Source organism: Chinchilla lanigera, unplaced genomic scaffold (assembly GCF_000276665.1).
Source record: "Chinchilla lanigera isolate Chin_1 unplaced genomic scaffold, ChiLan1.0 scaffold00025, whole genome shotgun sequence".
Lineage (NCBI taxonomy): Eukaryota > Metazoa > Chordata > Mammalia > Rodentia > Chinchillidae > Chinchilla > Chinchilla lanigera.
In genome coordinates, this window is record NW_004955426.1 from 25,280,789 (window position 1) to 25,307,506 (window position 26,718).

Below are 26,718 nucleotides of genomic sequence, written 5' to 3' on the forward strand. Positions count from 1 at the left end.
CTTTTGCCGCTGAGCTAAATCCCCAGCCCCGAATCTAGCTATTGTGATGCTGGAGTTGGAACTCTGAAATTAGGTAATAGACAGAGTCATGCTTAAGAGATTGAAACTCTCCCGGTACCGGAGAAAAACAAAACAAAACAAAACAAAAAAAAACCCAAAAACAACAACAACAAAAAGAGATTGAAACTCAGTTAATCTCAGTGAGAATGACAAAGTCATGTGTCAATGCTTTATTCACACGACGTCAATTTCCTAAGTGACTCAAGCTTGGGGGACACTCAAGATTGTGAAGTTACATAAACAAAGTAAAGTTCACATCGATATCAGCATTAGTCTCTGTGAAACCCCCAAGCATTAACTGAGAGCTTTCCTAGACACTTTTATCTAAATAAATTCACTTTGTTTCCTTGTCTATAGGAAACAGATAAGGAAACAAGAACTACAGGGGCAGAACTTCAGAAATAGCAGAACTGCAAGGGGAACTAAGATGAGGAAAGGATGTTAGACCTAGTACCAAGAGCAATAAATGATTAGAATATCTGCAGAAGACAAAAAGAAACAACAACACAGAGTACTTTCAGAATTAAAGTCTGGTCATTTTTCCTATTGAGTATGGGAGAAAGAACCAGGAACACTGCAGATTTTCTGAGGAGAGATAAAACATACTATAAGATCTTATTTTAAATTCTAGTGGTCTCTATTAACTGTAGGGATTATTTTGGCTTGCTTATTTTTAGTACAGCCCCCTTTTCTTTCTACATAGTTATGCATGGTCTACAGCCCATACTTGATAGGGAATGAGTGAACACGCTTCACAAAGCACTCCAGGTTGTACTCACATTCTCTCTAAGCTGAAAAAATAATGATCTTTGACGTTTTCATCAGCTTGTAAATTCAGTGAGTTTGATGGGCATGATTATGCTCTCGGTTATGAAGCCAACATGAAAATATATCAAAGATGATCTTGTTAAATGTCAATATGTAATGCAACAAGCATTGTTAATTTCCTACCACTTTGTTTGTAACTCTGTATTGTCTGTACTATTCTTTTGCTATTTTGTAAAATGTTGTCTGTTAATGTTTTCCTCCTTTTATTTTTAAAATAAAAAACAAACAAAAAACCCAACCAACCAAACAAAAATGTTTGAAATCTTTTTTTCAATATTTCCAAACCTTGGTTAAAATGAAATACTGATATCAGGTCTGGAAACATTAGCAAGAGCAATTAGACAAGAGAGAGAAATAAAAGGGAACAAGGATAGGAAAGGAAGAAGTGAAACTATCATTATTTGCAGAGGACATGATACATTGCACAGAAGACACCAAAAACTCCACCAAATGACTTTTAGATTTAATAACCAAATTCAGTTGTGTAGCTGGTTACAAAGTCAACACTCAAAAACAATAGCATTCTTGTACACAAACAACAAGAGAGAAGTTAGGGAGATCACACCCTTCACAAAAAAATGAAATACTTAGGAGTCAGTCTAACAAAGAAAGTAAAATATCTACATATTGAAAATTACAATTCTCTGAAAAAAAGGATCCAAGAGGATATCAGAAAGTAGAAAGATATCCCTTGCTCATAGATAGGAAGAACCAACATAGTGAAAATGACCATACTCCCAAAATTGTTGTACAGATTTAATGCAATCTCAATTAAAATATCATTAGAATACCTCACAGAACTACAGAAAACATTCCTGAAATTCATTTGGAACCAGAAGAGGCTTAGAATGGCAAAGGCTTTTCTGGGCAACAAAGACAAAACAGGAAGCTTCACAATCTCTGCCTTGAAATTATACTACAAAGCTACTATGGTATTGGCAAAAAATCAGACCTGAGGATCAGTGGAACAGAGTACAGGATGCAGACACAACTACAAACACACTTGGCCACCTTATTTTTGACAAAAGGGCCAAACATGTTCACTGGAAGAAAGATGGCCTCTTTAATAAATGGTGCTGGGGAAACTGGCTTTCTATGTGCCAAAGACTAAAACTAGACCCATGTCTATCACCATGCACTAAAGTCAAAATGGTAAAAGATCTAAATATTAAAACAAAAACACTAAATCTATTGGAAGAGAAAGTAGGTAGAAATCTTGAAGACATAGGGATAGACAGAGAATCCATGAACAAAAACTGAACAGCACGGGGAAATACTTCAAAGAATCAACAACTGGCATCTCATCCTATTGAAGTTTTTGCCCATCAAAGGATATCACCCACAGAGTAAAAAGAAAACCCACTAATGGGGATAAAATTTTTAGCCAACTGTTCAACAGACAAAGACTGTCTACCTAGAACATATAAAGAATTAAAAAAAAAATCAGGCCCCCAAAATTCAAAGATCCAATAAAAAATGAGCAACTAAGATGAACATACACTTCTTAGATGAAGAAATACTAATGGCAAATAAATATATGAAAAGATGTTCAACATCATTTGTCATTTCAGAAATGCAAATTAAAACAACACGGAGTTTCCATATCACTCCAGAAAGTATGGCTGTGCTCAAGAAGCTAACCAATAACAAATGCTGGAGAGACTGTGCAGAAAAAAGAACACTTCTTCACTGCTGGTGGTAGTGTAGACTGGTGCAACCATTGTAGAAATCAGTGTGGAGATTCCTCACAAAACTAGGATTAGAGGTCTCACTTAACCCAGCTATTCCCCTTCTGGGTATTTTCCCAGAAATATTAAAAACATCATACCACAGCGATATATGTGCACCCATGTTCGTAGCAAAACAATTTGTCATAGCTAACTCTTGGAAACAACCTAAATGCCCATTAACTGAGGAATGGATAAAAAAAGATGTGGTATTTTTATACAATGGAGTACTACTCAGCTGTAAAGAAAGATAAACTGGAAGATTTATAGGTAAATGAATGCAACTAGAGACCATACTCATAAGTGAAATAAATCAGACCCACATGTGTAAACATCATATTGTCTCCCTAGTGTAAGAACTTGAAAGGGTAAATACAATCTGAAAGGTACAACAGATACTGTGAAAGAGAAAGAATCTGCTCAATAGGAAGGAACAACTGGGATGAGGGAAAGGAGAAAAGAAAGAAAGAAAGCAGGGAAAAAATATATATGCAAGATAATTGTACTACTAATTTGTATTGATTTATTGGGAGAAGCAGTTAATGTTTAATTGTTTGATCAATCTTACATACCTATATCTGGTAATCTGAGCAACCCTTTGAAGATAATAATATGTAATACAGCAACCACTGTTAATTTCTTATCGTTTTTAAATTCTATATCTCTTCATTGTTTTTGTTTTTATTATTTTATTTTTGTTCTTTTCTCTTCAAAATAAAAAGTTCCTTAAAAAAATTGAAAAAAATCAGACACCCCCAATCCAAACCCAATAAAAAATGGGCATGTACGATGAATACACACTTCTCAGATGAAGAAATACAAATGGCAAGTAAATACATGAGGAAATGTTCAACATCATTGTGCATTTGAGAAATTCAAATTAAAACAACACTGAGATTCCATCTCATTCCAGAAAGAATGGCTAGCATCAAGAAATCAATAACAAATGCTGGCGGGGCTGTGGGGAAAAAGGTACCCTGCTCTACTGCTGGTGGGAATGTAGGCTGTGATTTCCACAGCCACTGTGGAAATCAGTGTGGAGATTCCTCAAAAACAAGAACTAGAGGTCCCATTTGACCTAGCTATTCCTCATCTGTGTGTCTTCCCAGAAGAGTTAAAAACATTATGCCATGATAATATATATGCATTCATGATTATAGCTGCACAATTTGTCATAGCTAAATCTTGGAAACAACCCAAATGCCTATCATCTCAGGAATGAATAAAAAATATATGATATTTTTATACAATGGAGTACCATTGAGCCATAAATAAAGATAAACTTGAAACTTTTATAGGTAAATGGATGCAAGTTGAGACCATACTCATAAGTAAAATAAATCAGACTCACATGTATGAACATTGTATTTTTTCCTTGTTGTGAGAAACTGAAAGTGTATGTAAGGTCTAAAATGTACAGTAACACAAGATAGCTAAGGTAAATATACTGCTAAGCTCTATTGATTTATTGAAAAGAACAGTTAATGTTTAATTGTTTGATCAATCTTATGTGCCTAGATCTGGTTATCTGAAGAACTACTTTGAAGATAACAATGTGCAGAACAACAAGCATTGTTAATTTCCTCTCCCCTTGTCTTGAAATTCTGCCATTTTTATTGTTTTTATGTTGTTTTGTTTATTTATTTGTGTCTTTGTTTTTATTTTGTTTTCTTTCTTTTCTCTTTAAAATAATACAAAGAAGAAAATATACAATAAATATTTTCAAATGGGAAGAAATTGTTCAAAAAGAAAAAGCAACTAAGATGGGTAAAAGGGGAAAGGACAGAAGAGAAAAGGGAAAAACGCAAGTCAGTTATACTATTAGTGTCCCTTAGTTCATAGAAAGGAAGATTTATACTAATAGCAATTGGAGAAATTTTGATGTCCATATCTTGTATTCTGAGCAACTACTTTAAAGATAGCAACAGGCAATGTATTAACTATTATTATTCTTCTATTATTTTGTTATTAAATTTTGTTTTACCTTTTTTGCATAAAATAAAATTTAAAAAAATGAAATACTGATATTAATGTACAGAAACCTCATTATTTCTATGAAATTTTTGTTGGACTATTCTGAATCTATTAATGGGTAATTCTCATAAGCTAAGGTTTGTCACAGGTGTTATGGGTGGTATTAATAGTCATCATCATAACAGGAAATTGGGAGCAAGGGGTCCCACCTGTCTTTGGTCCCCTAGTTGGCTGGGAGCAATCAGATACTCCTTAATCTGCGAGCTTACAAAATCTGTATCTTGGCAGGATGCTAAAGTGGTTCCCAGGGCCTTCCAAAGAAATTTCTGGAAAATAAAAGATGAATAACAGAATTTTAAAGGGTAGAAATTAAGATTCTGATGGAAAGTGGAAGGGGTTAAAAAGTCATCTGAGGGGAAGAAACGGGTGACTTAATATCTGCTTAGTAGACACATACATCACATTTCTTTATCAAAGTGCTTCTTTCCTCCAGGCCCTTTCTCCCACTACAGCTTTTCTTCTGCACTCCTCTACACCTTGATCCCTACCACTATAATATCTTTCATTATCTATTGTGATTTTTCATTTTCTTATTTGTATCTATGCTCAGAATTTGAACTCTTAGGTCTTAGTCAATATTATCAGTATATAGCTACTTGTAGGTAATAAATGCTTAGCAAATAAACATACTGAATGAAAAAGAAGATGTCTTGGTTACTTTTTTCTCGCTGCTGGGACAAAATACCTGACGCCCAAAATTAAGGAAGGAAAGGTTTATTTCCCTTACAGTTCGTGGAAGTTTCAATCCTTACTTGGGAGATCATAAGGCAGAGTGGCACGTGGCAGAGGGCTGCATCTCAGGATGGCAGCCACAGCTAAGCAGCTACCAGGACACAAACACCAGGGCTGAATGGGGGAGGAATAGCCTCAAGCAGCTCCTTCCTCTCCCTTACATATGCAAACTATCCACTCCGGGGCGGGTGTAGCTCTCACACCCATATTCAACTCTAATAGCCTTCCCCATATCCACAGGAGGCTTTGGGGGGACACACAAACATAAACCATAAGAGAAGACTATTTTGACTATGACTTTTTTAGTTATCTAATGTTCAAATGTTTTATAGTTGTATAACATTAGTGGAGCATCTCTTTATTTCAGATTTCCATCTCTGTCACATGTAGGACAGAAAACTGGCCAATTGCTGGTTCATTTCAAGGATCCTGCAAAGCTTGTGGGATTACAGCTATTGAGTGGGCATATTCGATGAGATAGGAGTCTATTGAACCAAAAGAAAGGGTAGCAGAAACAAAATTAATGTTCTCAGGAGAAATTGTGCAGAGAAATCCGACTTGAGCATTCTTTCACTTCTAAGCTTTTGTTAACTGCAGTATATTATTTCTGGTAGCCGGCCTCACAAGACTAGCATAATGCAAATTAAAACATAAACTGACATTAAGCCAGTGTTGCAGCAGAGCCTGCTCTTTGCCTTCTTATATCCTTTTTCCTTCCTTCTCTACAAAAGAGCCTGCGAATTTCAATCAGTCACATATCTATCTTGTCCCGGGTTTACTTGGAGAAAGATGTGGCCGTATGCCATGTTTTGGACAAACTTCAGGATAAGAGAAAAATGTACTATTCAATATTTGCTAAACATTCTTAAAAGGATTTTCCTCTATTTTTCTATCCCTCACCCCTTTTGTTTACAATAGAGACAAGATAGAGTTTTGTGTCAAAAGGTAGATGCTATGGTTCCTTATCTGAAAACGAACCTTCTCAAGGGAGACGGTGCTGTAACTGCTCATCTGCTGGTTGAAATCTCGACTCAGTTGAATGGTCCAAGCCATGTCATTGATCTTCCACAAAGATTCTTTGAGCAACTGTTGTAGGAAGTGAAAGTTAGATGTGAGTGTGTCTGTTTAATGTAGTTTCTTATATGATTTTGCTACCTTATCCTCCAAAAGTATAAATATGTTTTATGTGACATTATTGCTTTTACCATAAAATAACTGGTTACTTTGGAGCTTTTCATATTAGTTTATTTTAAGAACCATTTTCTGATACGTTCTGAACTTTCATTAACATTAAAAGATATAGAATGGAGAGATAGCTCTGTAAGTACTTTCCTTTTTCTGTCTTAAATACAAATTGCTGAAAAAATTAAAAAGATTTAAAATAGAAACTAGTAGAAACTAATCTGAACTGAAACTTAAATTTAAGTATCACACATGAAAAACTTCATTTGTCAATGTTATTTCACTTATTATGTACTTAAAATACATATATGGGATAGCTTTGAAATGAAGAACTAAACATCTTGAAGAACCAGTTAGATGTACCAGCACATTTCTGCAAACTAGTAAGTAAATAGTTCTGGTTTCACCAGTTGTTCTAAGTCAAGGTCACAATCAGTCCTTTAATAGCAATCCTTTTTAATTAAGACAGAAAAAGGTATTTGTGTGTTTTCGGAGAACGAAGCCCATTGCAATTTCTAAAAGCAGTATTTGGACACTTAATGTCAAGGCCACTGAAAAAGTTTGTATATATTTTTAAAATAAGAGCTTATCCAATGGGTCTCTTAAAGAAAAAAAAATCTTGGAAGATTAAGGGATGAGGCCACATGCACACAGTTTTGAAAAAAAAAATTAGGACTGTAAACACTGGAAAAAGGGAAATAAGCTGTTTTAAAGGTTTTCTGCTAGAGAAAAACAAAACAAAATTCTTTCCAAGTGCACAATTTTAAAATGGCAGCTGGGGAGAATAGACCAGGAATTTTGAGAGAAAGACGGAAATATCAGAGAAGAAAGAGAAGAGGTGGATCTTAGGATCAGTTCCAGCCTGGTAGAATAGTCATTTTTGGCCCTTATAGTGGATAAGAATCACTCTTGGAAGCCCCTACGAACATGATAGTTCTCAGTAACTTTGTTTTTGCAAGAGGTGGTGAACAGAGGAGGGGGAATGCTATGGGAAAGTCTCTGAAAGTTAACATTTTCAAGAAGCCATAACAATGTCCTATGTAGATGGTTTATACGCTGAAAACCTCCTGCCCTATTAAAAGCTCCCTGTTCATGAACTTCTTAACATGTCCTTTCCTGAAGTTGAAATCTTTTATTGCCTCCTGCCTGCAATGTACCATTTCTGGGATTTGGCACTGCCTCTAACCTTGCTGAGTTGTAAAGGTGAAAAAGTCTGTGTGAGAGAGAAGACCGAAGATAACAGTTCATGTGATTTAAAAAGCATGGCCCTGTTGTCTTTTTTCTTGAGAAGAGCATTACCTTTTACAAAATCACTTCCAACATTCTAGTCCTTTTCTCAAGTAAAGCAAGTATTGTTCACCGGGCTTTGGAACCTACTTCTTGTGTTGTTAATCTAGTTGTCAAGAGTGGCAGCTTTGCCTTGTTTCCCATGCATCATCACGATGCACCTAGAAGGCACACTTACCTGAAGCAGCATGGTTTCCCACAGCACCGTACTAGCATTCTTTCCTAGAGATGAAAATTGATACGGTAACTACAAATAAACCAAGATTCAAATTCTCACTTATTAGGTCCCCAGTGGATGTTGGAGTTCCATTTCAAGACATCTGCTTGCTTAGAGTAGATATTTGAGGTGAAATTTATTATACTGGCAATTTTTAAGTGCTTGTCAGATAGAGACAGCATTTTAAGTGCATGGCAAAAATTTAGTTTTTCTTTTTGTTGTTGTTAATTTCAGAAATATGTAATGAAATACCATATTTTAGTGCTTTAGTATAAATGAGTAGTGATCTCTTAGTACAATTTCCAAAAAGTTTCTCTTATATATAAAAAGATCGTAGCAAAAATAGAAATTCTTGCAAACCATTTCCCACCACGAGTATTGAGAGAAAGATAGAATATAAGTAATCAAGAAAACCTAGTATACCAAGTTTACAGTTTGAATGATCTAAAATGAATAATAATGGTGTTATACAGAAAAATCCTTATTTGCTTGCCTCCTTGGATAAAAAGAAAACAATTTTCATCATCACTGTAGGGGCTGGAAAACCTGACTCCACTCCTTTGTACCTTCCATAGACTGCAGGAGCTCAGGTATGCGCGTTTTCCACAGGTCTATCAATTTTGGGTGAATCATCTCAGGCACTATCTTCAAAAGTCCTATTGCGCTGGCCCCACATAACTTCCCTAAACTGGCAAGAATAGATATGACCTGAAGAATGGAAGAGAAAAAAGATTAATAATAATAACAATTTTAACGGTATTTAAAAGACCCACCTCTCTTCTTCTTCTTCTTCTTCTTTTTTTTTTCCATCATTGCTCTGGATTCCTAAATTGGATAACCCTTTAATAAACCATTGCAACAAAGTTAATACTTGGACAGTCTTCCCAGTTTTTACCCCTCAAAAGTGAAAAAAACACATGGAAACAACCAACAAAAAATAAGTGGAAAAAGCCTTAACCCTTAGATATATCTACTAATAAATGTATGTGGAAGAATAGGGCTTGATGAAATGATAGTGTGGCCAAAGGAAAATTAAGGAAAGAAAGAAAGAAAGAAAGAAAGAAAGAAAGAAAGAAAGAAAGAAAGAAAGAAGAAAGGAAGGGTGAAAGAAAGAAAGAAAGAAAGAAAAGACAAAAGAAAAATGCACATAGTCAATGTGGAATTTGTTAGGATACTAAAAATTCCAAAATGGTACCTAAGAATGATATTCAGTCTGTACTTACTTTAAAATTATAATATTTAGTAAGTATTTCAAAAAGAGAAGATAATTTTGCTAGAATATTCAAGACTGTCATTAGTACAGCAGAAAAATTATGATGCTGTTTTAGTCTTTCTTTTGGCTTGGAGTATTTATGCAAGTTTTATTAACATTTTCTTTAGAACTGAATTATCCATTTCAACTAAAATTTATCCTACACTGGTTCTTTGTAACTCACCAGAAGTCTGGCCAGTAGCTGCTGTGGTGAAGGGAGTTTCCCTAAAAAGAGAAAACAGCTTTCATCATCACCGTAGGGGCTGGAAAATGCAGACTGGAGTTAGGTGTAAGATCAAAGCATGGTAGACTTTCTGGAAACGGGACTTTTGTAATTGTAATAGGAAAGCATTGCTTTGTTTATGAATGTACGAACCAGTTCCTGGAGAGACGACAAGGGCTGTGGACTCTGGGGCATTATGCTTTTTCCTCTCTTCTGCCATAATCAGGATTCTGATAATATTAAGTAGGTAGTCCAGAGTTCCTGTATATTCTTCGGGTACTACAAAAGTAAGGATTCTTGGCCATAGTACCTGTGGGAAACATAGGCAAGTTACAAGAATTACTCACTGTTTTCCAGGACATCTCCCTAAGCTTCTCTACATGTTTCTGATTTAGAAACTCTTTTTTTCTCATTGTTATAATTTGTCTCTAAATCAAAATAAAATAATTAAATAAAATCTTTGCATAGCACATTCAATTCCAGGTAACCGCTGGTCAGTTTCTCCCTGGGGTTTGTTCCTGGAATTTGAGGCAAGACAATTTTTTTCACTGCAAGAGATAGTTCCAGACACTGTTGGAAATTTACCATCTCCGAGGTTCATTCAATAAGTTCTGGTATTCCTTTTGTCAGTGTGACAACTGAAAATGCTCCACAGATTATGTGAAGAGCCAAGGTTGAAGTGGGACTGCCCCCCGGAAAATGACAGGAAGAAGACTGTGAGTGGGCGGGCAGGATTCTGTGTTTCTGCTTCTGGAGGTGTGGACTGTCTGTAGTTTGTGTAGTCAGAATGTTCCCTTGTGGGAAACCTTGATGTTGAAGTCTTGGTGTCAACTTAGACTTCTTCGCCTTTCTCTGTCATTTGTATTTAATCACCAAGCAGAGTCCTTTTCACAGTAAAACCTGTCATGCCCTTTGTTTCACTCCTAACATCCTGACCCTGCTGCAGTGTCTGTGTCTAACTTGATGCACGTCTCTTTCCTCTTAGTTTAGCTGTATGTCAGACCACAATCTTCTACCATTGTCATTTTCAGTGTTTAGTCCTTTCTTAACATTTTCATTGGCTCCTTAACCACAAAGTTTAGCACTGCAGGTCCTTGAGAGTTTGCCTCTAATTTTACTTCTGGATCAGAAGGTTTCAATCTTCAGTAGGCATCAGACATGTGGGATTTGGTGGTAGACTCGTGCGCCTCCTGTTTGGACATGCTGATTCAATGGGTTGAGTATGTGGCCCTGAAATCTGCATTTGAAATAAATATTCAGATAATTCAAGAATCATGTACTATAATAGATGAAGCATTTGATCCACTTATATTGAGTGGCTGTTGATTGTCTCCTGAACATGCCATGACTTCTGGCCACTAAAATCATTGCTCAGGCTATTCTGTTTAAGAAAAGTAAGTATGGATTCCAAGGTTCCTCCTCTTGAGGTTCAGATTAATTAGGGGTCCAGTGAGTCTTCAGCATGAGTGTTTTTAATGCCTTTCCAGATGAATAGGGAAAGTTTTGGATTAATTACATTATACTCACCACTTACTACTCAATGATATTTTTAGATAGATTAAAGGAAGAAGAAAAATAATATATTAAGGTGTTTATAAATTGTTATGTACTTCCCAGATATAAATAGTTTGTGTTACTTATCTTAATCATCAAATTAATTAATTTAACATCTGTTTCTGAGAAACTACTGTGTACTGGATCCTGGACATCATGACACACTTCCTCAAGACAGAGAACAAAAAGCTGATGATACATGCAGAATAAACTTTTGTCTTTACACCTGAGTGGGCAGAGCTTTAGGCAGGAGATCAAAGTAAATATGAGCTGTGATGAAAGAATCCTTACCTGAGGCATTCCGATCACCAGTGGGTCCAGGGTTTTTAAGACCTCAAGGCTTGTTTCTTGAACAGATTTCTCTCCTATCTCATTTTCTGGGGAGTTACTTTTCACTGGTTTCTCCTTTAAGAAAGATGAAACAGGTGATAATAATCTCTAATGTTAGTTTCTCTAACCTTATTTGGATCTGTGCTCAGACTCAAGAGTGGAGAGTGTCATCTCTCAAGTGAAAGGGCTCACAGTATCTAGGGATCTTGGTCTCCTAAATAAAATTCCTATTTAAAAAGGCCCCTTGTCAAACATGTTCACTGGAAGACAGCCTGTTTAATAAATGGTGCTGGAAAAATTGGCTTTCCATATGCTGAAGACTAAAACTAGCCCCACGTCTATCAACATGCACTAAAGTAAAAATGGATTAAAGATCTAACTATTAAAACAGAAACACTAAATCTACTGAAAGACAAAGTAGGTAGAAACCTTGAAGACATGGGGTAGGCAAAGAGTTCATGAACAAAAACCAAACTGCAGAGGAAATATTTCAAAGAATTAACAACTAGGATCTCATCTTATTATAAAGTTTTTGCACATCGAAAGAAATCACCAAGGGAGTAAAAAGAAAACCTACAGAGTCAGAAAAAAATTTTAGCCAACTGTCCCTCAGACAAAGGATTTCTATCTATAAAATATAAAAAATTGAAAAAAACCCAGACCCTCCAAATTCAAAGATCCAATCCATAAATGGGTGTGTGAGATGACTATACACTTCTCATATGAACAAATACAAATGGCAAATAAATGCATGAAAAAATGTTCACCATCATTGGTCTTTTAAGAAATGCAAATTAAGACAACAATGAGTCTCCATCGCACCCCAGAAGAATGGCTGCCATCAAGAAATTAACCAATAACAAATGCTGGAAGGGCTATGGGGAAAAAGGAACTGTTCTCTGCTGTTGGTGGAAGTGTAGACAGGTGCAACCACTGTGGAAATCAGTGTGCAGATTTCTCAAAAAACTAGGATTAGAGGTCCCATTTGACTCAGCTCTTCTATTCCCCTTCTGGGTATTTTCCCAGAAGAATTAAAAATATTGCACCACAGCGATATACGTGCACATATGTTTATAGCAACACAATTTGTAATAGATAAATCTTGGAAACAACCCAAAAGCCCATCAACCGAGGAATTGGTAAAAAAGATAAGGTATTTTTATACAGTGGAGTACTAGTCAGCTATAGAGAAGGACAAATTGAGGTTTCCATAGGTAAATGGATGCAATTAGAGATCATACTTATAAATATGAAATAAATCAGACTCACATATATAAACATTGTATTGTCTCCCTAGTGCAAGAAACTGAAAAAATAAACGAGATCCAAAATGTACAATAGATATTTGGAAAGAGAAAGAAACTGCTCCAAAGGAAAGAACACTTGGCATGGGAGAAAGAAAAGAAGGAAGGGAAAAGAAAAATTTATCTATTTATTTATCTATCTACCTATCCATCATCAATGTATCTATCTAAAAGACAGCTAAAATAATTACACTAATTTCTATTAGTTCATTGAAAAAATGGGTTGTGCTTACATTGTTTGATCATTTTTCCATACCTATATTTTGTAATCTGAGCATCTGCTTTGTCTTGTTAAATGTTTTTATTTTTATTTTAAAGATAAAAGAATGAAGATATATTAACAAACACATAGATATAAACAAAACAAGACACAAAAATAAAGGCAATGCAGAATTTCAGACAAGGTGATAGGAAACTAACAACCGTTGTTGTATTAAATATTGTTATCTTCAAATTCATTACTCAGATAAACAAATATAGGCATGTAAAATTGATGAAACAATTAAACATTAAATGTTCCTTTCAATAAAGCAATAGAAATCAGTAGTACAATTATCTTAGCTATCCTGTGTATACATATACACATACTTTTTCCTTCTGTCCTTTCTCTTTTTGCTCATCCAAGGTGTTCTTTCCTTTTGAGCAGTTTATTTTCCTTTCACAATATCTATTGTACCTTGAGTAACTACTTTGAAAATAGCAATGTAGAATATGTTAACCATTGTTAATTTCCTACTATCCTCCTTTGAAATTCTGTATCATTGCTTTCATTGTTTTTCTCTTTAAAATAATAAAAAAGAAAGGGCCCCTTAGAGGGATGGGTTGGAAAATATTTCACTGGATGAAAGAGAAAAGGAAAAGTGGTGAGGATCTTTGAGTTGCAAATTTTCTCTCTCTTCCAGGTCTTTGCCATTTTCTTCCAGACTAAAATTTGCCAAGTATTGCTTCTTAGTAGAGTAGACTGTAATTTCAGTTTTGGTAACTTACTAAGGTGGCTGAGGTCTTATGCACATTGTTTTCATCTACAGGAAGTTGTAGTATGGACAATCATATCGCCCCCAAATTCGTAGGTTGAATCCTGACCTCTAAGGTGATGGTATTAGGAAGTAGAACCTCTGGGAGGTGACTGGGGCAAAAGGGCAGAGCCCTCCCTTCAGTGTGGGATCACTGCCTGTGTGGAAGGAACTTCAGAGAACCAGATAGCTCTCCGCCGTGTGTGAGAGCACTTGAGGAGACCCCGTCTGTGAGGGAGCATGCCCTCACCAGACCCTGACTTCTCAGCCTCGGAATTCTTACTAATAAATGCATGTTTATAGGTCCTTAGGGTTTATGGTCTTTGCTGTAGCAACCCAAGTGGATCAGATGCCAGTGCAGTGGGTATGGTGTCTTTTGTGTTCTGTAAAACCATCCACTGTCTCTGCACCTGTGTAAAGTATCCCTACCCTAAGACTTTGGAAGGCAGGTTCTCTCTCCAGAGAAAATGGTGATTTGACCTACTTTGTGTTTATTGTAGGATATTGGTGAAAAGGAACTAAGAGAACTGGAGGCTGAGAAAAATCTTCAGCAAAAATAGATTGAAATATAATTCTGAAATCAGTTGTTTCTAAAATCTGTTTGAGTTTTCTCTTTCTTTCCCCTCTCCCTCTCTTCCCCTCTGATCCTCTCCGCTCCTCTCCTCTCGTCCTTCCTCCACCTTTTGTTTTGCAGTACTGGAAAATGAAATCAGGACCTTCTCACTGAGCTACACCCCCAGCCCTTTTAAATTTATTTTGATTTTGAGATAGAGTGTTGCTAGGTTGCTAAATTGCCCAGGCTGAGCTCGAACATGCAATCATCAGCCTCGCCACCCAGAGCGCTGGGGTTACAGGCATCTGTTACCACACCCGGGTGAGCTCCGTCGTTTTTTAACGCGCAGTTGAGTCAACTGCACTTGTTGCAGTGCCACGCTCAACACTGTAACTGTGGCCTCTCTTTGTACCAGTTTCCTGCTGGATGCTGCAAACTGAGCGAAGACGTAATCAATCAAGGGCCATCCTTCCCGCGCTTCGATGTAGGACTTTTCACACATGGTTTGGATGAGGAGAAGGGTGGAAATCCTTACCTACAGCAAGAGCAACGCAATAGCAACATTTTATGTGGCAGCATAGAAATTTACCTTTTCCTATTTCATAACTGTGATGAAGGTTTAAAAGGTGGGAGTACAGACTGAATAAAGTTACAATAAATAGATGAGCAGGAAGTGACTTCACACTTCCTGCTCTCACACTTCCTGACTTCACACTTCCTGGAGATGCTCTCTTTAACCAAAATCTTTTTACTTACCTCCCAAAATATACCTTTTGTGCTATATAGTATGATATATTGGTCACTTTGGTAAAACACTGCTGCACGTTAAAAAGTACTCAGGAAAGATTGAACTATAGATCCATAGTTGCTTATTCACAATTTTGAAATCCAAACATCTCTAAAAACTAGAATTTTTGTTTCTTAAATTTTGTATCAGCTCATTTAGTGGTAGAACCTATATGGAATCATCTATATTTTAAAGCTGCCTCCAGTCTCTACTTCTGCTGCATAAAGTGGAGTATGCCTTATTTTGGTAAAAATAGCAATGAGTTTTGATTCTGGGCTACTAGCACAGTAATATCTAAATTCTGAAAATTATAAATTATGAAATATTACTGACTATGAATTAGAGAGACATGCTGTGTGCTTGTGTTATATTTTTGTTTTGGGTACTGGGAGTCATTCTCAGGACCTCATGCTTATAAGGCAGGAGATTGTGCCCTGAGCTATATCCCTGGCCTTATGTATTATAATATTTTTTTTTCTTTTTTTTTTTTTTTTTTTTTTCCGGTACCAGGAATCAAACTCATGACCTTGCACTTGCCAGGCAAGTCCTGTGCCACTGAGCTAAATCCCCAAGTCTTGTATTATAATATTTTTAATGCTGATTTAAATTTGTTTTTTTAGATAGCTTCCCTGGAGGACAGAAAGCTAAGACCCAACCTTTTAGTGAGTGGGTCTTTTATCATATAGCAAAAAGTAAACAATAATTTTGAAAAGGGAAGCATGGCTGTGTGGTGGCCAAAGCATAAAGGCTCTGAGTAGTTTACCTAAGTTAGGAAGGTAAAGTAAAAGGGGAGATCAAAATATTTGGCAAATGCTTAAATAAAAAAAAATTACAGTGAAGACACATTGCCATTAATCTTTCTCAAACTACTCCCCTCCCTTTGAAAACTATTATCCCATTGTTCTTGCCACTTTCTGAAGCAGTTCTGGAAGTTCTGCTTAGTGCCTTAGTGAGGTGTGATTAAAAACAAAACAGTGAGTGCTGCTGCCACTGCCACTGCCATAAAGACAGTTTTGTGAAAACAGGATGACGTGTTCTCACCCACCGTCTTGGCCAGACCTGTCACTGTGTGCCAGCTGACTCTTCCCCAAAGTCAAAACAACCATGAAAGTAAACATTTTGAATTCACTTAGAATATCAAGACAGCCATCACAATCAACTAAAGACACTCATGAAAGGTCTTCCAGAACTGCCTCAGAAAGTAGCACTGATGATGGGATAAGTGTGTTCAAAGAATGGACCATATGGAAATTAATGGCTATGTGTTTTTTACTGTAATCATTAAAAAAAAATATTCAGTACATTTTTCAACATATCTTGTATAGCTTCTCTCTCTTTGCCTGGTAAGGTGGCTGCCCTCTTCCCTAGAGTGCTGTGCTCTTCTATTCTGAACAACAACAACACAACGACTTTCCCCCTTCTCTGTTTTCCCTCTGTTTCCTCCTCCTTCTTTATTTTGTGGTACTGGGATGGAACCCAAGGCCTTCACACTGAGCTGCCTCCCACCCCAGTCCTTCTTTTCTTTTATGTTTTAAAAAATTTGAAGTCATGGTCTTGCTAAGTCACTAAATAGCCCAGGGTAGGCTTGAATTTGTGATCCCCCTATCTCAGCCTCCTAGGGTGCTGGGACTATAGGTCGTCATTCTTCTATTGGCTTGGTCTTTACTGGGTCAGGTCTGAATATATGTACAGTTATTCCATTGTTATTTATTGCAAAGTTCCTTTTACCTTAACTATAACCATTGGAGACAAAAGCTACTTAGAGGAATGTTCTCTTTATAGGTTTCTGCAAAGGATTTTATGTGGATTTCATAAAAATTATAGTGCAAATTTTTTTGAGTTTTCACTGCATAAGTTCTTCCTTCCCTTTCCACTTCCCCCTTTCCCTTTCTCCTTTCTCCTTTCTTCCCCTTTCTCCTCCCTTTCCTTTCCTTTCCTTTCCTTTCCTTTCCTTTCCTTTCCTTTCCTTTCCTTTCCTTTCCTTTCTTTTCCTGCCCTGTCCTGTCCTTTCCTGTCCTGTCCTTTCCTGTCTTGTCCTTTCCTGTCCTGTCCTGTCCTTTTCTGTCCTGTCCTTTCCTGTCCTATCCTTTCTTCTTTTGTTTTTTGAGACCAAGTATTGCTATTTGGTCAGGCTGGCCTCTAAAGCATGGCAATCTTCCCGTCTCTGCCTTCTGTGTGCTGGAATTAAAGGTGTGTGCTACCATCCCTGGCTAAGTTCTATATTTTCTAACATAAAAATACATTAATCAACCAATCAGAAAATATTGAGCTGTCCACTATGTTCAGGACTTGCTTTCTGGTTAACAACCAGAAATCTAGGGTAACAAGATTCAGAGGTTATTATTTTGGGGAAGGAAGACATATAAAATTTAAAATTAATGCTTAATTTTAAAATTTTACTAATACATGTTTATAGTACATAATTATTATAATTATCATTAATTCTTTTTTGTTTGTTTGATTTTGTTTTTTATCTCCTACCCTTCCCCTCCACCTCTGGTCCTTCCAATTCTCAATTACTTTCTCATTTGCTAAAGATGGATATTCATCATTTCCCCCCTTTCAATGCTTTTTTCTCCATCCCTTTCCCTTCTCCATTCTCTCCCTCCCTTCATCTGTGTTTTGGAAGTAGGGGGAGCATTTTCAAACATTTAATTTTTAAATGATCTGAAGAGCCTTGACATAGTGCTATTCTGGGCAAAAGTCTTTCTAGGAGGAAGCCCTTAGCTTCTATCTTGATTGGTTTATCTGTTTTGGGATCAAGTTCCTTGGAAATGAAATTCATTATTGATCCCTTTATAAAGCAGTCTCATAGTAGATCCTTGCAGAATCAGAATCATTTCCTTGATTTCTAAAACTGCCACTAACCAAATAAAAGTTCCTGTTAATTCTCTTACTTTTGGGCTGAGGTCACTCATGATAACTTTGACTGTTTTTTCAATTGAAATGATGTGATTCCTCAGCTTGGGTTCTGAAAGGCAAAGGGAGAAATTGTGAGGTTGGACCAGTGTGGATACAACATGTTTTAAGAACGGTGAAAAACCACTAGCATTTCGTTACATAAAAATTTTTGTGTTTAGTATCTTACACAATCCAAATTTTTTTCCTATCTTCTTTCTCTGCTCTTCAAGGATGTTTGTTTCATATTACATTTGTTTTATCTTATTCAAAATGTTAGATTCTACTATGGAGTCAATATATCATGCCTGATAGATCAGCTCTAATTTTACAGTACTACTTCCTATTTATCTGCTTATTTAAAAATATATCATGTTGTAAAAATCAATCCTCATATTTTACTGAATCTAAGATATCAACTTTATGGTGAATCATTAATGATCAATTATAATTGAAGATGCTATTAATTGAAAGATTCATTCAATATTATGAAATACATGCTTCTTGGAATAAATGAAATATAGTGATTCATTACATTCTGCTCTTTCCTTAGTGTGACAGTCTCCAAAGAATTCTACACTTCTCTCATCTACCCTCTGTTTATTATGGGCCACTGCCCAATATGTTGGATCTTCTAAATTTGGTTCCCCAAAACTCTATTTATTCTTAAAATGTATCCATAAATATCATGAAAGAAAAGAGATAATTGAAAATGCCTGTTTAAAAGGAATACATTGGAAAAGACTAAGAAAACATTTTCACTTGCATATGAGATTACACAAGATGTAACATTAGCACATGCACACACTTCAGTTCACTTGTTGATGTGAAATAAACCCCTCTGGCTTGTTCCCACTGCTCACCCTCAGCATTGATTGCTGATCTTAACAATGTCAATATTTTCACTCGAATGGCTTCATTGTTACTTCTTATTTGCTCATCAAAAAATTCCACCAGTTCCGCAGGATTTGAATGGGCTGCAAGTTTAAGAAATACTAAAGTCATAAGAACTCATTTTCATCTTAGGTAAAAATACTTGTGAATAAGAAGGGAATTCATTATGAGAATTGTCAAAATCACTCTCGAGCTGGTAACTTGATTTTATGATACTTCCTCAGTATCACAGAATTAATTTGCTTACTAATTTGCTTAATTTCTGTACCTAGGCCCACTTCTGTTTGTACTTGTGAATGTGGGCTTATCTGGAAATTAAGGTCCTTGCAGATACAATCAAGAGAAAGTCACCAGAGTGGGCTCTTGCTCAATATAACCTGTGTCCTTATAAGAAAAGAAGCCACAGACAGAGGCATGGAAAGGGCAATGTGTGAAGATGAAGCAGAGATTTTCCAGGGAGGAAAAGTCAGGTGGCAGATGCTTCCTAGTTGTGAAGCTAGAGGGCTGCTGGAGTAAGATCAGGGAAGAGTGAGGAAATGCCTGGCTGGAAGCTGCTGGATGCAAAGTGATTTAGTTAATTAGGCTGAGAAGGAAATAAGAGGAAAGTAGTCTAGAGGCAGAGGGGCTAATTAGCAAGGAGAGGAGCATAGTGGGAAGGTGTGCAGTGTAGCAGAAGTGATGTACTAGAAGAGGGAAGAGGTATGTTAGGTATTAAAGGGCTGCTTTTCCTCCTCTCCTGGGGCCACGTGGGAGTGTAGCTTTGGATCTTGATCCCAAGACCTTCGTATCTACTGTTACAGCCTGCGTCAGGCATTCCAAACAGCGGATGGACAGGCTGCAGTGCACGGAAAGGCAGAAAGGGGAGACAGGCAGGGAGACAGGGAGGAGGAAAGGGGGAGGAGGGACAACTGAGGGCTAAAAGGGTTGAGTAAAAAGTTGAATAAAAAGGGATGATCAAGGAGAATAAAAAAGGATGATTTTGGATTTGACAGTTTTGTATAATCTCAAATGCCAAGGGAAAAAGAATTTCCTCTCCTCAGGGCTAGTAAGTCATGCTGGTTTTCCTGGCATGCTTCTGGTTTGAGAGGTAACATTGTATCTCCCTGGACATCTCCCCCAACCCCTGGCCTCCAGATGTGGGCACCCGAGCGTGACTGGTTACGCTACCTATGTTTCTCCTGGAAACTTGCGGAGAGAGGGTCAGTATACAGTACCGTGAGCTGAGGAAAAGCTGTGCATGTGTGCATGTGTACATGTGTATGTGTGCGTGTGTGTGCGTGTGTGTGTGAAAGTAAACATAGTTTGGATATCCTTTATCATTGCTGTCTTCATCACTTGGGAGACAATTTTATTAATACCCTTTGGATGATGGGTCCTACCTAAAATGAGGTAGCAACTTGAAACTTCGATTTCATTTTCTAAAGGAGGCTCTGGACCTCTGCAGATCTGAATAGGGAGGAAAAGCCAGGTGGCAGATGTTAAAAACATAAAATGGGTTAAAAAAAATCACACAATCAGATTTGATAGCATGATCTTCTTACCTGGTGGAGCAAACTGACAAAGATGGATTTTTTCAGTGCCTTAGGAAGGTCAATGTCATAAAGGACTGTTGCGGTCAGTATCTGCTTTACACTCTGAAATGGAAGAGCTCAGAGGTCAGTGGGGCTGCAGGTGAAACAGCAGCACAGGAATGGAAGGGAAGTAATTACATTTTGTGAGAATAAACCCATACTTTCCCCGCAGTTATACATTTTCTTCAAACACTCTGTGCTATTCAGAGCTTCCCTAGCTTGGAATGAACATTCTTAATCCTTTTCTAGATTCTTATCCTCAAAGAGCTGCAGACCCATGCTCTAATAAGGTTCCTTTAAGGGGCGGCTCTTACCTGAGTGATGTGGAAATCAATCTCTTTGCCACTATACTGGTTGAGGAGCCAGGGTACCTGGTTCAGGGCAAATTCGCAAAAGTCCTTCCGGTGCAGTAGCAGGCTCACTGTGGGTCCATGGGCCTTCACCAGGGCCAGTGTCTGTAGAGGAAGCCAACATGCACCATTTCTATTACTTTGCTGTGCTTTTGAAACATTTTTCAGAATACCAGGAGTATTGGGTCCCCTCAAAAACTTTACTCACTGCCTTTAGGCAAGAGGAGATTCTGAAAAACCTTTAAAAATGCCCAAACAAAGATCATTGATGTATCAGTCAGTATTTCAATATTTGCTCTTCTCTCCTATTTCTGTAACTCTCTCTAGTAGTCATTTTCTTTCAATAGCTTAAGGAAATAAAACATTCATACATATTTAAAAATATTTGGTGGCCCTACATCACCTTGACCCCTCCACTGCAGTGCTATCCCCGTTGGATTCTGTTTCTTTCCTTTTTCTTGGAGGAAATCTTTCTGAAGGAGTGGCACACATGTTCTATGCCCACTTCTCACCTCCCTTACCCCTCAGCCCCTGCAGTGCTGCTTCCATCTGAAACTGCAGATGAACAACTTCCACAGTATAACATACAAGTGTAATAATTACTGTTTATAAACATTTAACTATCACAAACATTAGAAAGAAGAAAGCATAATATCTGCAAGGACCTGTGGATAATAACTATCTAGTGTATTGTAATTATTTTCATTTATTTGACTTATTCTTTTCTACCTTTTTAAAGCACTTTTTTAAAAAAATGACATAATTCTTTAATATATGATTCTATACTTTTTTTGCTAATAGTGCATGCTTATTTTTGTATTGGTTATATTTTACTATAGAACAGATTATCCTAAAATTCAGCTGTTAATACCAATAAACATTTATTCTACTCAAGATCATGTGTCAGACCATGTGTTAGGTGGTTCTTCTATCACCTATTTCTGTGTAACAGACACACTGCAAGCTTTCTGCCTGAGTCCAGTAACAATGGACTCTGAAGATCTTATTTTGCTTCTTGAAATCTACTGATAAGAAAAGATACTACACTTAATCTTGACCAAAAGGCGGGGAGACATATAATAATCATGATACCAGAAATCCAGCAAAAGAAGAGAATATTAAAAGCTGTTAGAGAAAAGAAACAGATCACCTATAGAGGAAATCCCATCAGAATCACAGCAGATTTCTCACCACAAACCATTAAATCAAGAAGAGCTTGGAGTGAAGTATTCCAGGTCCTAAAACAAAACAACTTCCAACCCAGATTGATGTGTCCTGCAAAACTATCCTTCAAACTTAATGGAGAAATAAATATTTCCATGACAATGAACAATTGAAGAACTTCATGAGTACCAAACCAACCCTACAAAGAGTACTGAAAGACATTCTAGAAAGAGCTAAAATTGACCACAATTTCAAGAACAACAGTACAAAGGAACCACCAAGCAGAACAAGCAATTAAACAGAAAGTAGAAGTAGGAAACCAACAGCAAGTAAATAACATGACAAAGATAAGCCAACACATATCAGTTATAATCACTAATGTAAATGGTCTCAGTTCACCAATCAAAAGAAGCAGACTGGCAGAGTGGATTGAGAAACAAAAGTCAACAGTATGCTGTATACAAGAAACATATTTAAGTCAAAAGGAAATTCATAGACTGAGAGTCAAAGGATGAAAAAAATACCTTAATTGCTTAAAGTATAGAAAAGAAAGTGAACCATAAAATTAATGTAATGTTAAAATTTTGATGATATAATCATATAATGACATAACCATAATATAATTTATACTGGTTTAAAAATAGCAATCCAACAAGATAAGCATGGCACTATGTATGTGAATGCACTTTGTAAGCTCTTCTCTATCAGGCACTGCAGCATTTTGACACAGCCTAGTACATTCTTTAGATATTATTTTGTTTAAATATCATAGTCATAAACATCAGAAATTCTGTTACTTGTTTTTTCCAGCTAGTGACTCAGCTTAAATATAGGCTATGATGCAAGAGATAAAGTTACAAACATCCTTGGCATTTTACCTATTTGTTCCGTTCACACACTGAAATATCAGTTTTGTAAGAGTGGGATTTTACTTTGTTTAATCCTTGCCATATCCACAGCACATGGAGTGGTATCTAGCATGCCGAGGGGATTCAATAAATACCAGCTGAAAGAATGAATGGTGATTTGCAATAGATGGAAAAACTGGAAGATTTGAAAACCATCAAAAAGTAACCAACAATGTCCAAAAGAAATGAACAGATTGTCATGTCACAAAAAGAAACAAATGGATTGCTAATAGTTAGAGCACCCTAAGCTGCTTAAAAACATGAATATCTTAATAACTTCAAGAGGAGAAAAAAAAGTGAGAGAAGGTGGTTAAGTGTTACATTTCTCACAGAGACACAAATGTGATGCCATTTAAACTCGGAGTAAACAGGATGCAACCAGCACAGAGGGAGATCCAGCTGGGCATCCTGAGTCTACACTCACATTCTCGTGCGAGGCTGTGGGAGCCCATTTCTCCATTATGTACCGGAATAGCATGAAGATTTTGTCAGAGAGTCGGTTGGCATCCAATTTGGGGTAGGGGAAATCTCTCCAGTGGTTGACATACTTGTAAATGGCTTTGCTGAATTTCTCAAGGGCTGCATTTAAGAAAAATACAGTCATAGGCTGAGAAAAATATAAAGGTTGAAAACATAAAATTATGTGAAAAGAGAATACTGTCAATTAGCAACTGTATCATAGCTTCTATATAGCTATACAGTCTTACAGCTCTACTGAATAAACATCTACCAAGTGTTCAGCCAAGTTGTTAAAATACAAAATCAAACCATTAAGTGATGCTGCTTTTTTTTTACCATTCCAAGATAGCTAGGATAATTGTGCTACTAAATTTTATTGGTTTATTGAAAGGAACAGTTAATGTTGAATTGTTTGATCAGTCTTGCATACCTACATCTGGTAATCTGAGCAACTAATTTGAAGATAACAATAAGTAATACAACAACCATTGTTAATTTCCTACCATCTTGTTTTGAAATTCTATATTGTTTTTATTGTTTTTGTGTTGTTTTGTTTTGTGTTTGTTTTTGTTATTTTGTTTCTATCCTTTTTCCTTTAAAATAAAATTTACAAAAGAGATACTCTATACACAATTGGAGAGAGGCTCAAAGTTTACTTGCAAGAACGCAATGTTACCTGTGATGAGTAAGTAGAGATAATAAAAATACTGCAAAGTGAAACATAGACCAGCGATGCCAACCATTTTAGAACTTTCAACACAACACAAGCAGCTTGTCGCAGCATGCATGACAGGCGTTCACTACCACTGATACAGGCAAAAGAAATCTAGCAGAATTGTACAAGTCCTTGAATCAGATTGTCACAGTTGACTTACTTAGCTCTGCTATAGTCTAGTTGTCTGATAGATTGTTTAACTTTCTAAGTCCCAATTTTCTTATCTATAAAATAGGGGGAGATATTACTCACGTGCACTTGATCTTAGCTAAAAGGCCAAGAAGCGATACCCACTTACAAATGTTAATTGAAATAATCTTAAGTACTCAGAGCAGTTTCAGACACATAACAAGTTCTCAGTACATGAAAATTAACCTGAACTGAGGGCAGAACGAGAGGAAATATGCAAAATAGAAAAAAAGGTGCTTTGTTGAAGGTAAAGAAGATATTTCTTACAGTGCAGTCTTTAAATGTTATGAAATAGTAGTGCAAAGGCCTATCAGATGTGAAGGGATCCTAACAATTACCTCTGATGTTTTTAGAGGCAACTGGGAGAAGTCACTGGGGCACAAGATAAGACTTCAGGTTCCTGGACCCATTCAAGAAGGCTGTCTCTGCGCCACACATGTATCTCCCTAGGAATTTCCTGCAGGTGCATTCCATTTGGGGTAGAGGGAATTGATTACCATAGTTTGCTTGCCTAGCCTTCTTGATTTCATGATTGCTCCTATTTTGATTACTTTGTTTACTTTTCTTTATTATACACTGTGTTATGATCACATGTCAGAATTGAACTTACTGTTAAGAGCTAATAAACCTCCATAGTCACTGCAGAGAAAGTGCTATCTATCTAATATAAGGAGCAGGCTAGTGGGAGTGGAGGCCATTTAAGGCAGTAGAAAGAGTAACCTGGGCAGTCCTCATTGTGCAGGCCTGTGTTTGAATGCCACCTGAATGTGCCACTGACTGTGTCACCATTGTGGGAAAAGTGATTAATTTTCATGACACAGGTTTTCATCTGTAAGACTGTGCTCACCTTGAAAAGACTGTACTTACCTGTGACAGTACTTACCTTGCAGAATTGTTGTGAGGGCTGAGGAGGTCACTCCCTGCAGAGCGCCTTCTGTGTGATAGGCGCCCAGTAAATGGTAGCTATTATTATTAGAAAAGGCAAGATTGAAATAAAAAGGGAAAAAGCAAGTAATCTGCAAGACTTCATGGTCTCCTCTTAAGCAAAGAGGGACTCACAGTGACACCCACCAATACAGAACGTCTGTTTCATCTTGTCATCTTCCGCCAGCCTGAGCATGGTTTGCATGGTGAGCAGGGTCATCATCATGAAAGGGATGCTCTGGGACACTGCAGTGAAGAAGAGGAGAGGGAAGGAGGGAAGGGGAGGAGGGGAGAGGAAAAAGGGATTAATTTTTCCCCTGGGAATTCTGTGATATTTTTTATTTCCTTGCACCTACTATAAACATGCCATGGTTCCATGGAAGAGGCAGGTGAGGCGCAGTAGGGAGGTATTTTCTATCCCCTTTCTCCCACCTTAATGCCAGGGAATGATTAGTTTGAGAGAAGGTACTGGCTATACAGCCACCTGTACCTGTTTAGTGGCAATTGTTTACTTGGGTAATTATTTCATAATTCCAACCTCTCTCACCCAAGCTTGCCCTATACTCAAGGCTCAGCAATGTAGCAGTTGCTCAATAATATACTACTATTAAAGTAGTGTAGAAACAAGTGGTGGGAAACCATTTCTTCAGGTAAGTATTCAGTGGTTTGCAGAATATGCCTTGTGGAAAATGTGCTTCTGCAAGTGCAAAGCCAGGTGCAGAGGAAGGTGAGGGTGGGAGACAGACCAAATTCAGTGTAGTCTGGACTAATGGCGGGGCAGCAGGCTCATCTTGTTCATAAATGGTTCATAAGTGGTTGTCCACATCCCTCTGTTAATATTCTTTAGCTCAACGTAGACAAAGTTATTTTCCCCTCTGCCATCTGCTCCTATCTGTGTTTTAGGCAATGAGGGGTGGATGTTTCCCAGGGGAAACATGGACAACATTTCCTTTATACCACAACTTGTTGCCAGTTCAGCCAGAGAAAGCACAATGAATTCATTTGGTAGCTCCAGGATCCGGAAGTGACTTTGTACTTCGTACATCACAGAATTGAAGTCATGTGCAGCCAGAGACACCAAAACCTCACCAGCCAGCATTCTGAGTTCTCTGGGAATCTGAGAAAAAAAGGAAGCTATTAACCACTGGAGGAAGAGCAGAGTAGGTCAACAGAGAGGAAAAAGTCTACATAATATTATCAGTTCCTCTGGATTTGGGATAGGGCAGAAACAGGCTGTTATAAATAAATCCATGGTAAAAGATTTTTATGTAGCTGTCAGCTAGAAAAGCAGAGGCAATTTTAATACATTTAAAAGTAGTTTTAATAGGGTTGTTATAAATTTACTATTATAGTATTTTAGCATAAAACTTAGTACTTTAGTACTTTAGTATAAAGAGTATTTTAGTATAAAAGAGTATTTTAGTAAAAAAAATACTAAAAAACCTGCACTTGGAAAAGCATCAAAGGGCTCCCAGTATAGAGTGGAATAAACCACTGAGTTAAGATTTGGAAAAGGTCAGACAGTACAAGGTACGGAGGCATAGAAAGAAAAAGAAGTCATGA

At 37.0% G+C, this 26,718-nt stretch overlaps 1 protein-coding gene across 4 annotated transcripts in view; it reads right to left on the reverse strand.

The window, feature by feature from the left end:
* The window catches only part of Mroh2b (maestro heat-like repeat family member 2B), a 65,838-nt gene that overhangs the window by 34,869 nt on the left and 4,251 nt on the right, over positions 1-26,718 (reverse strand). For all 4 annotated transcript variants that reach the window (XM_005386246.2, XM_013514927.1, XM_013514925.1 and 1 more), the window contains 16 exons: positions 26,113-26,272; positions 25,303-25,401; positions 23,293-23,447; positions 20,761-20,901; positions 20,417-20,509; positions 20,255-20,321; positions 18,845-18,958; positions 17,981-18,054; positions 14,709-14,831; positions 11,388-11,501; positions 9,696-9,852; positions 9,504-9,544; positions 8,634-8,775; positions 8,029-8,072; positions 6,360-6,467; positions 4,799-4,915 (listed from right to left, as the gene is read on the reverse strand). In XM_005386246.2, the coding sequence (XP_005386303.1) occupies positions 4,799-4,915; positions 6,360-6,467; positions 8,029-8,072; positions 8,634-8,775; positions 9,504-9,544; positions 9,696-9,852; positions 11,388-11,501; positions 14,709-14,831; positions 17,981-18,054; positions 18,845-18,958; positions 20,255-20,321; positions 20,417-20,509; positions 20,761-20,901; positions 23,293-23,447; positions 25,303-25,401; positions 26,113-26,272 (1,749 nt within the window). The remainder of the gene's footprint in view (positions 1-4,798; positions 4,916-6,359; positions 6,468-8,028; positions 8,073-8,633; positions 8,776-9,503; positions 9,545-9,695; positions 9,853-11,387; positions 11,502-14,708; positions 14,832-17,980; positions 18,055-18,844; positions 18,959-20,254; positions 20,322-20,416; positions 20,510-20,760; positions 20,902-23,292; positions 23,448-25,302; positions 25,402-26,112; positions 26,273-26,718) is intronic.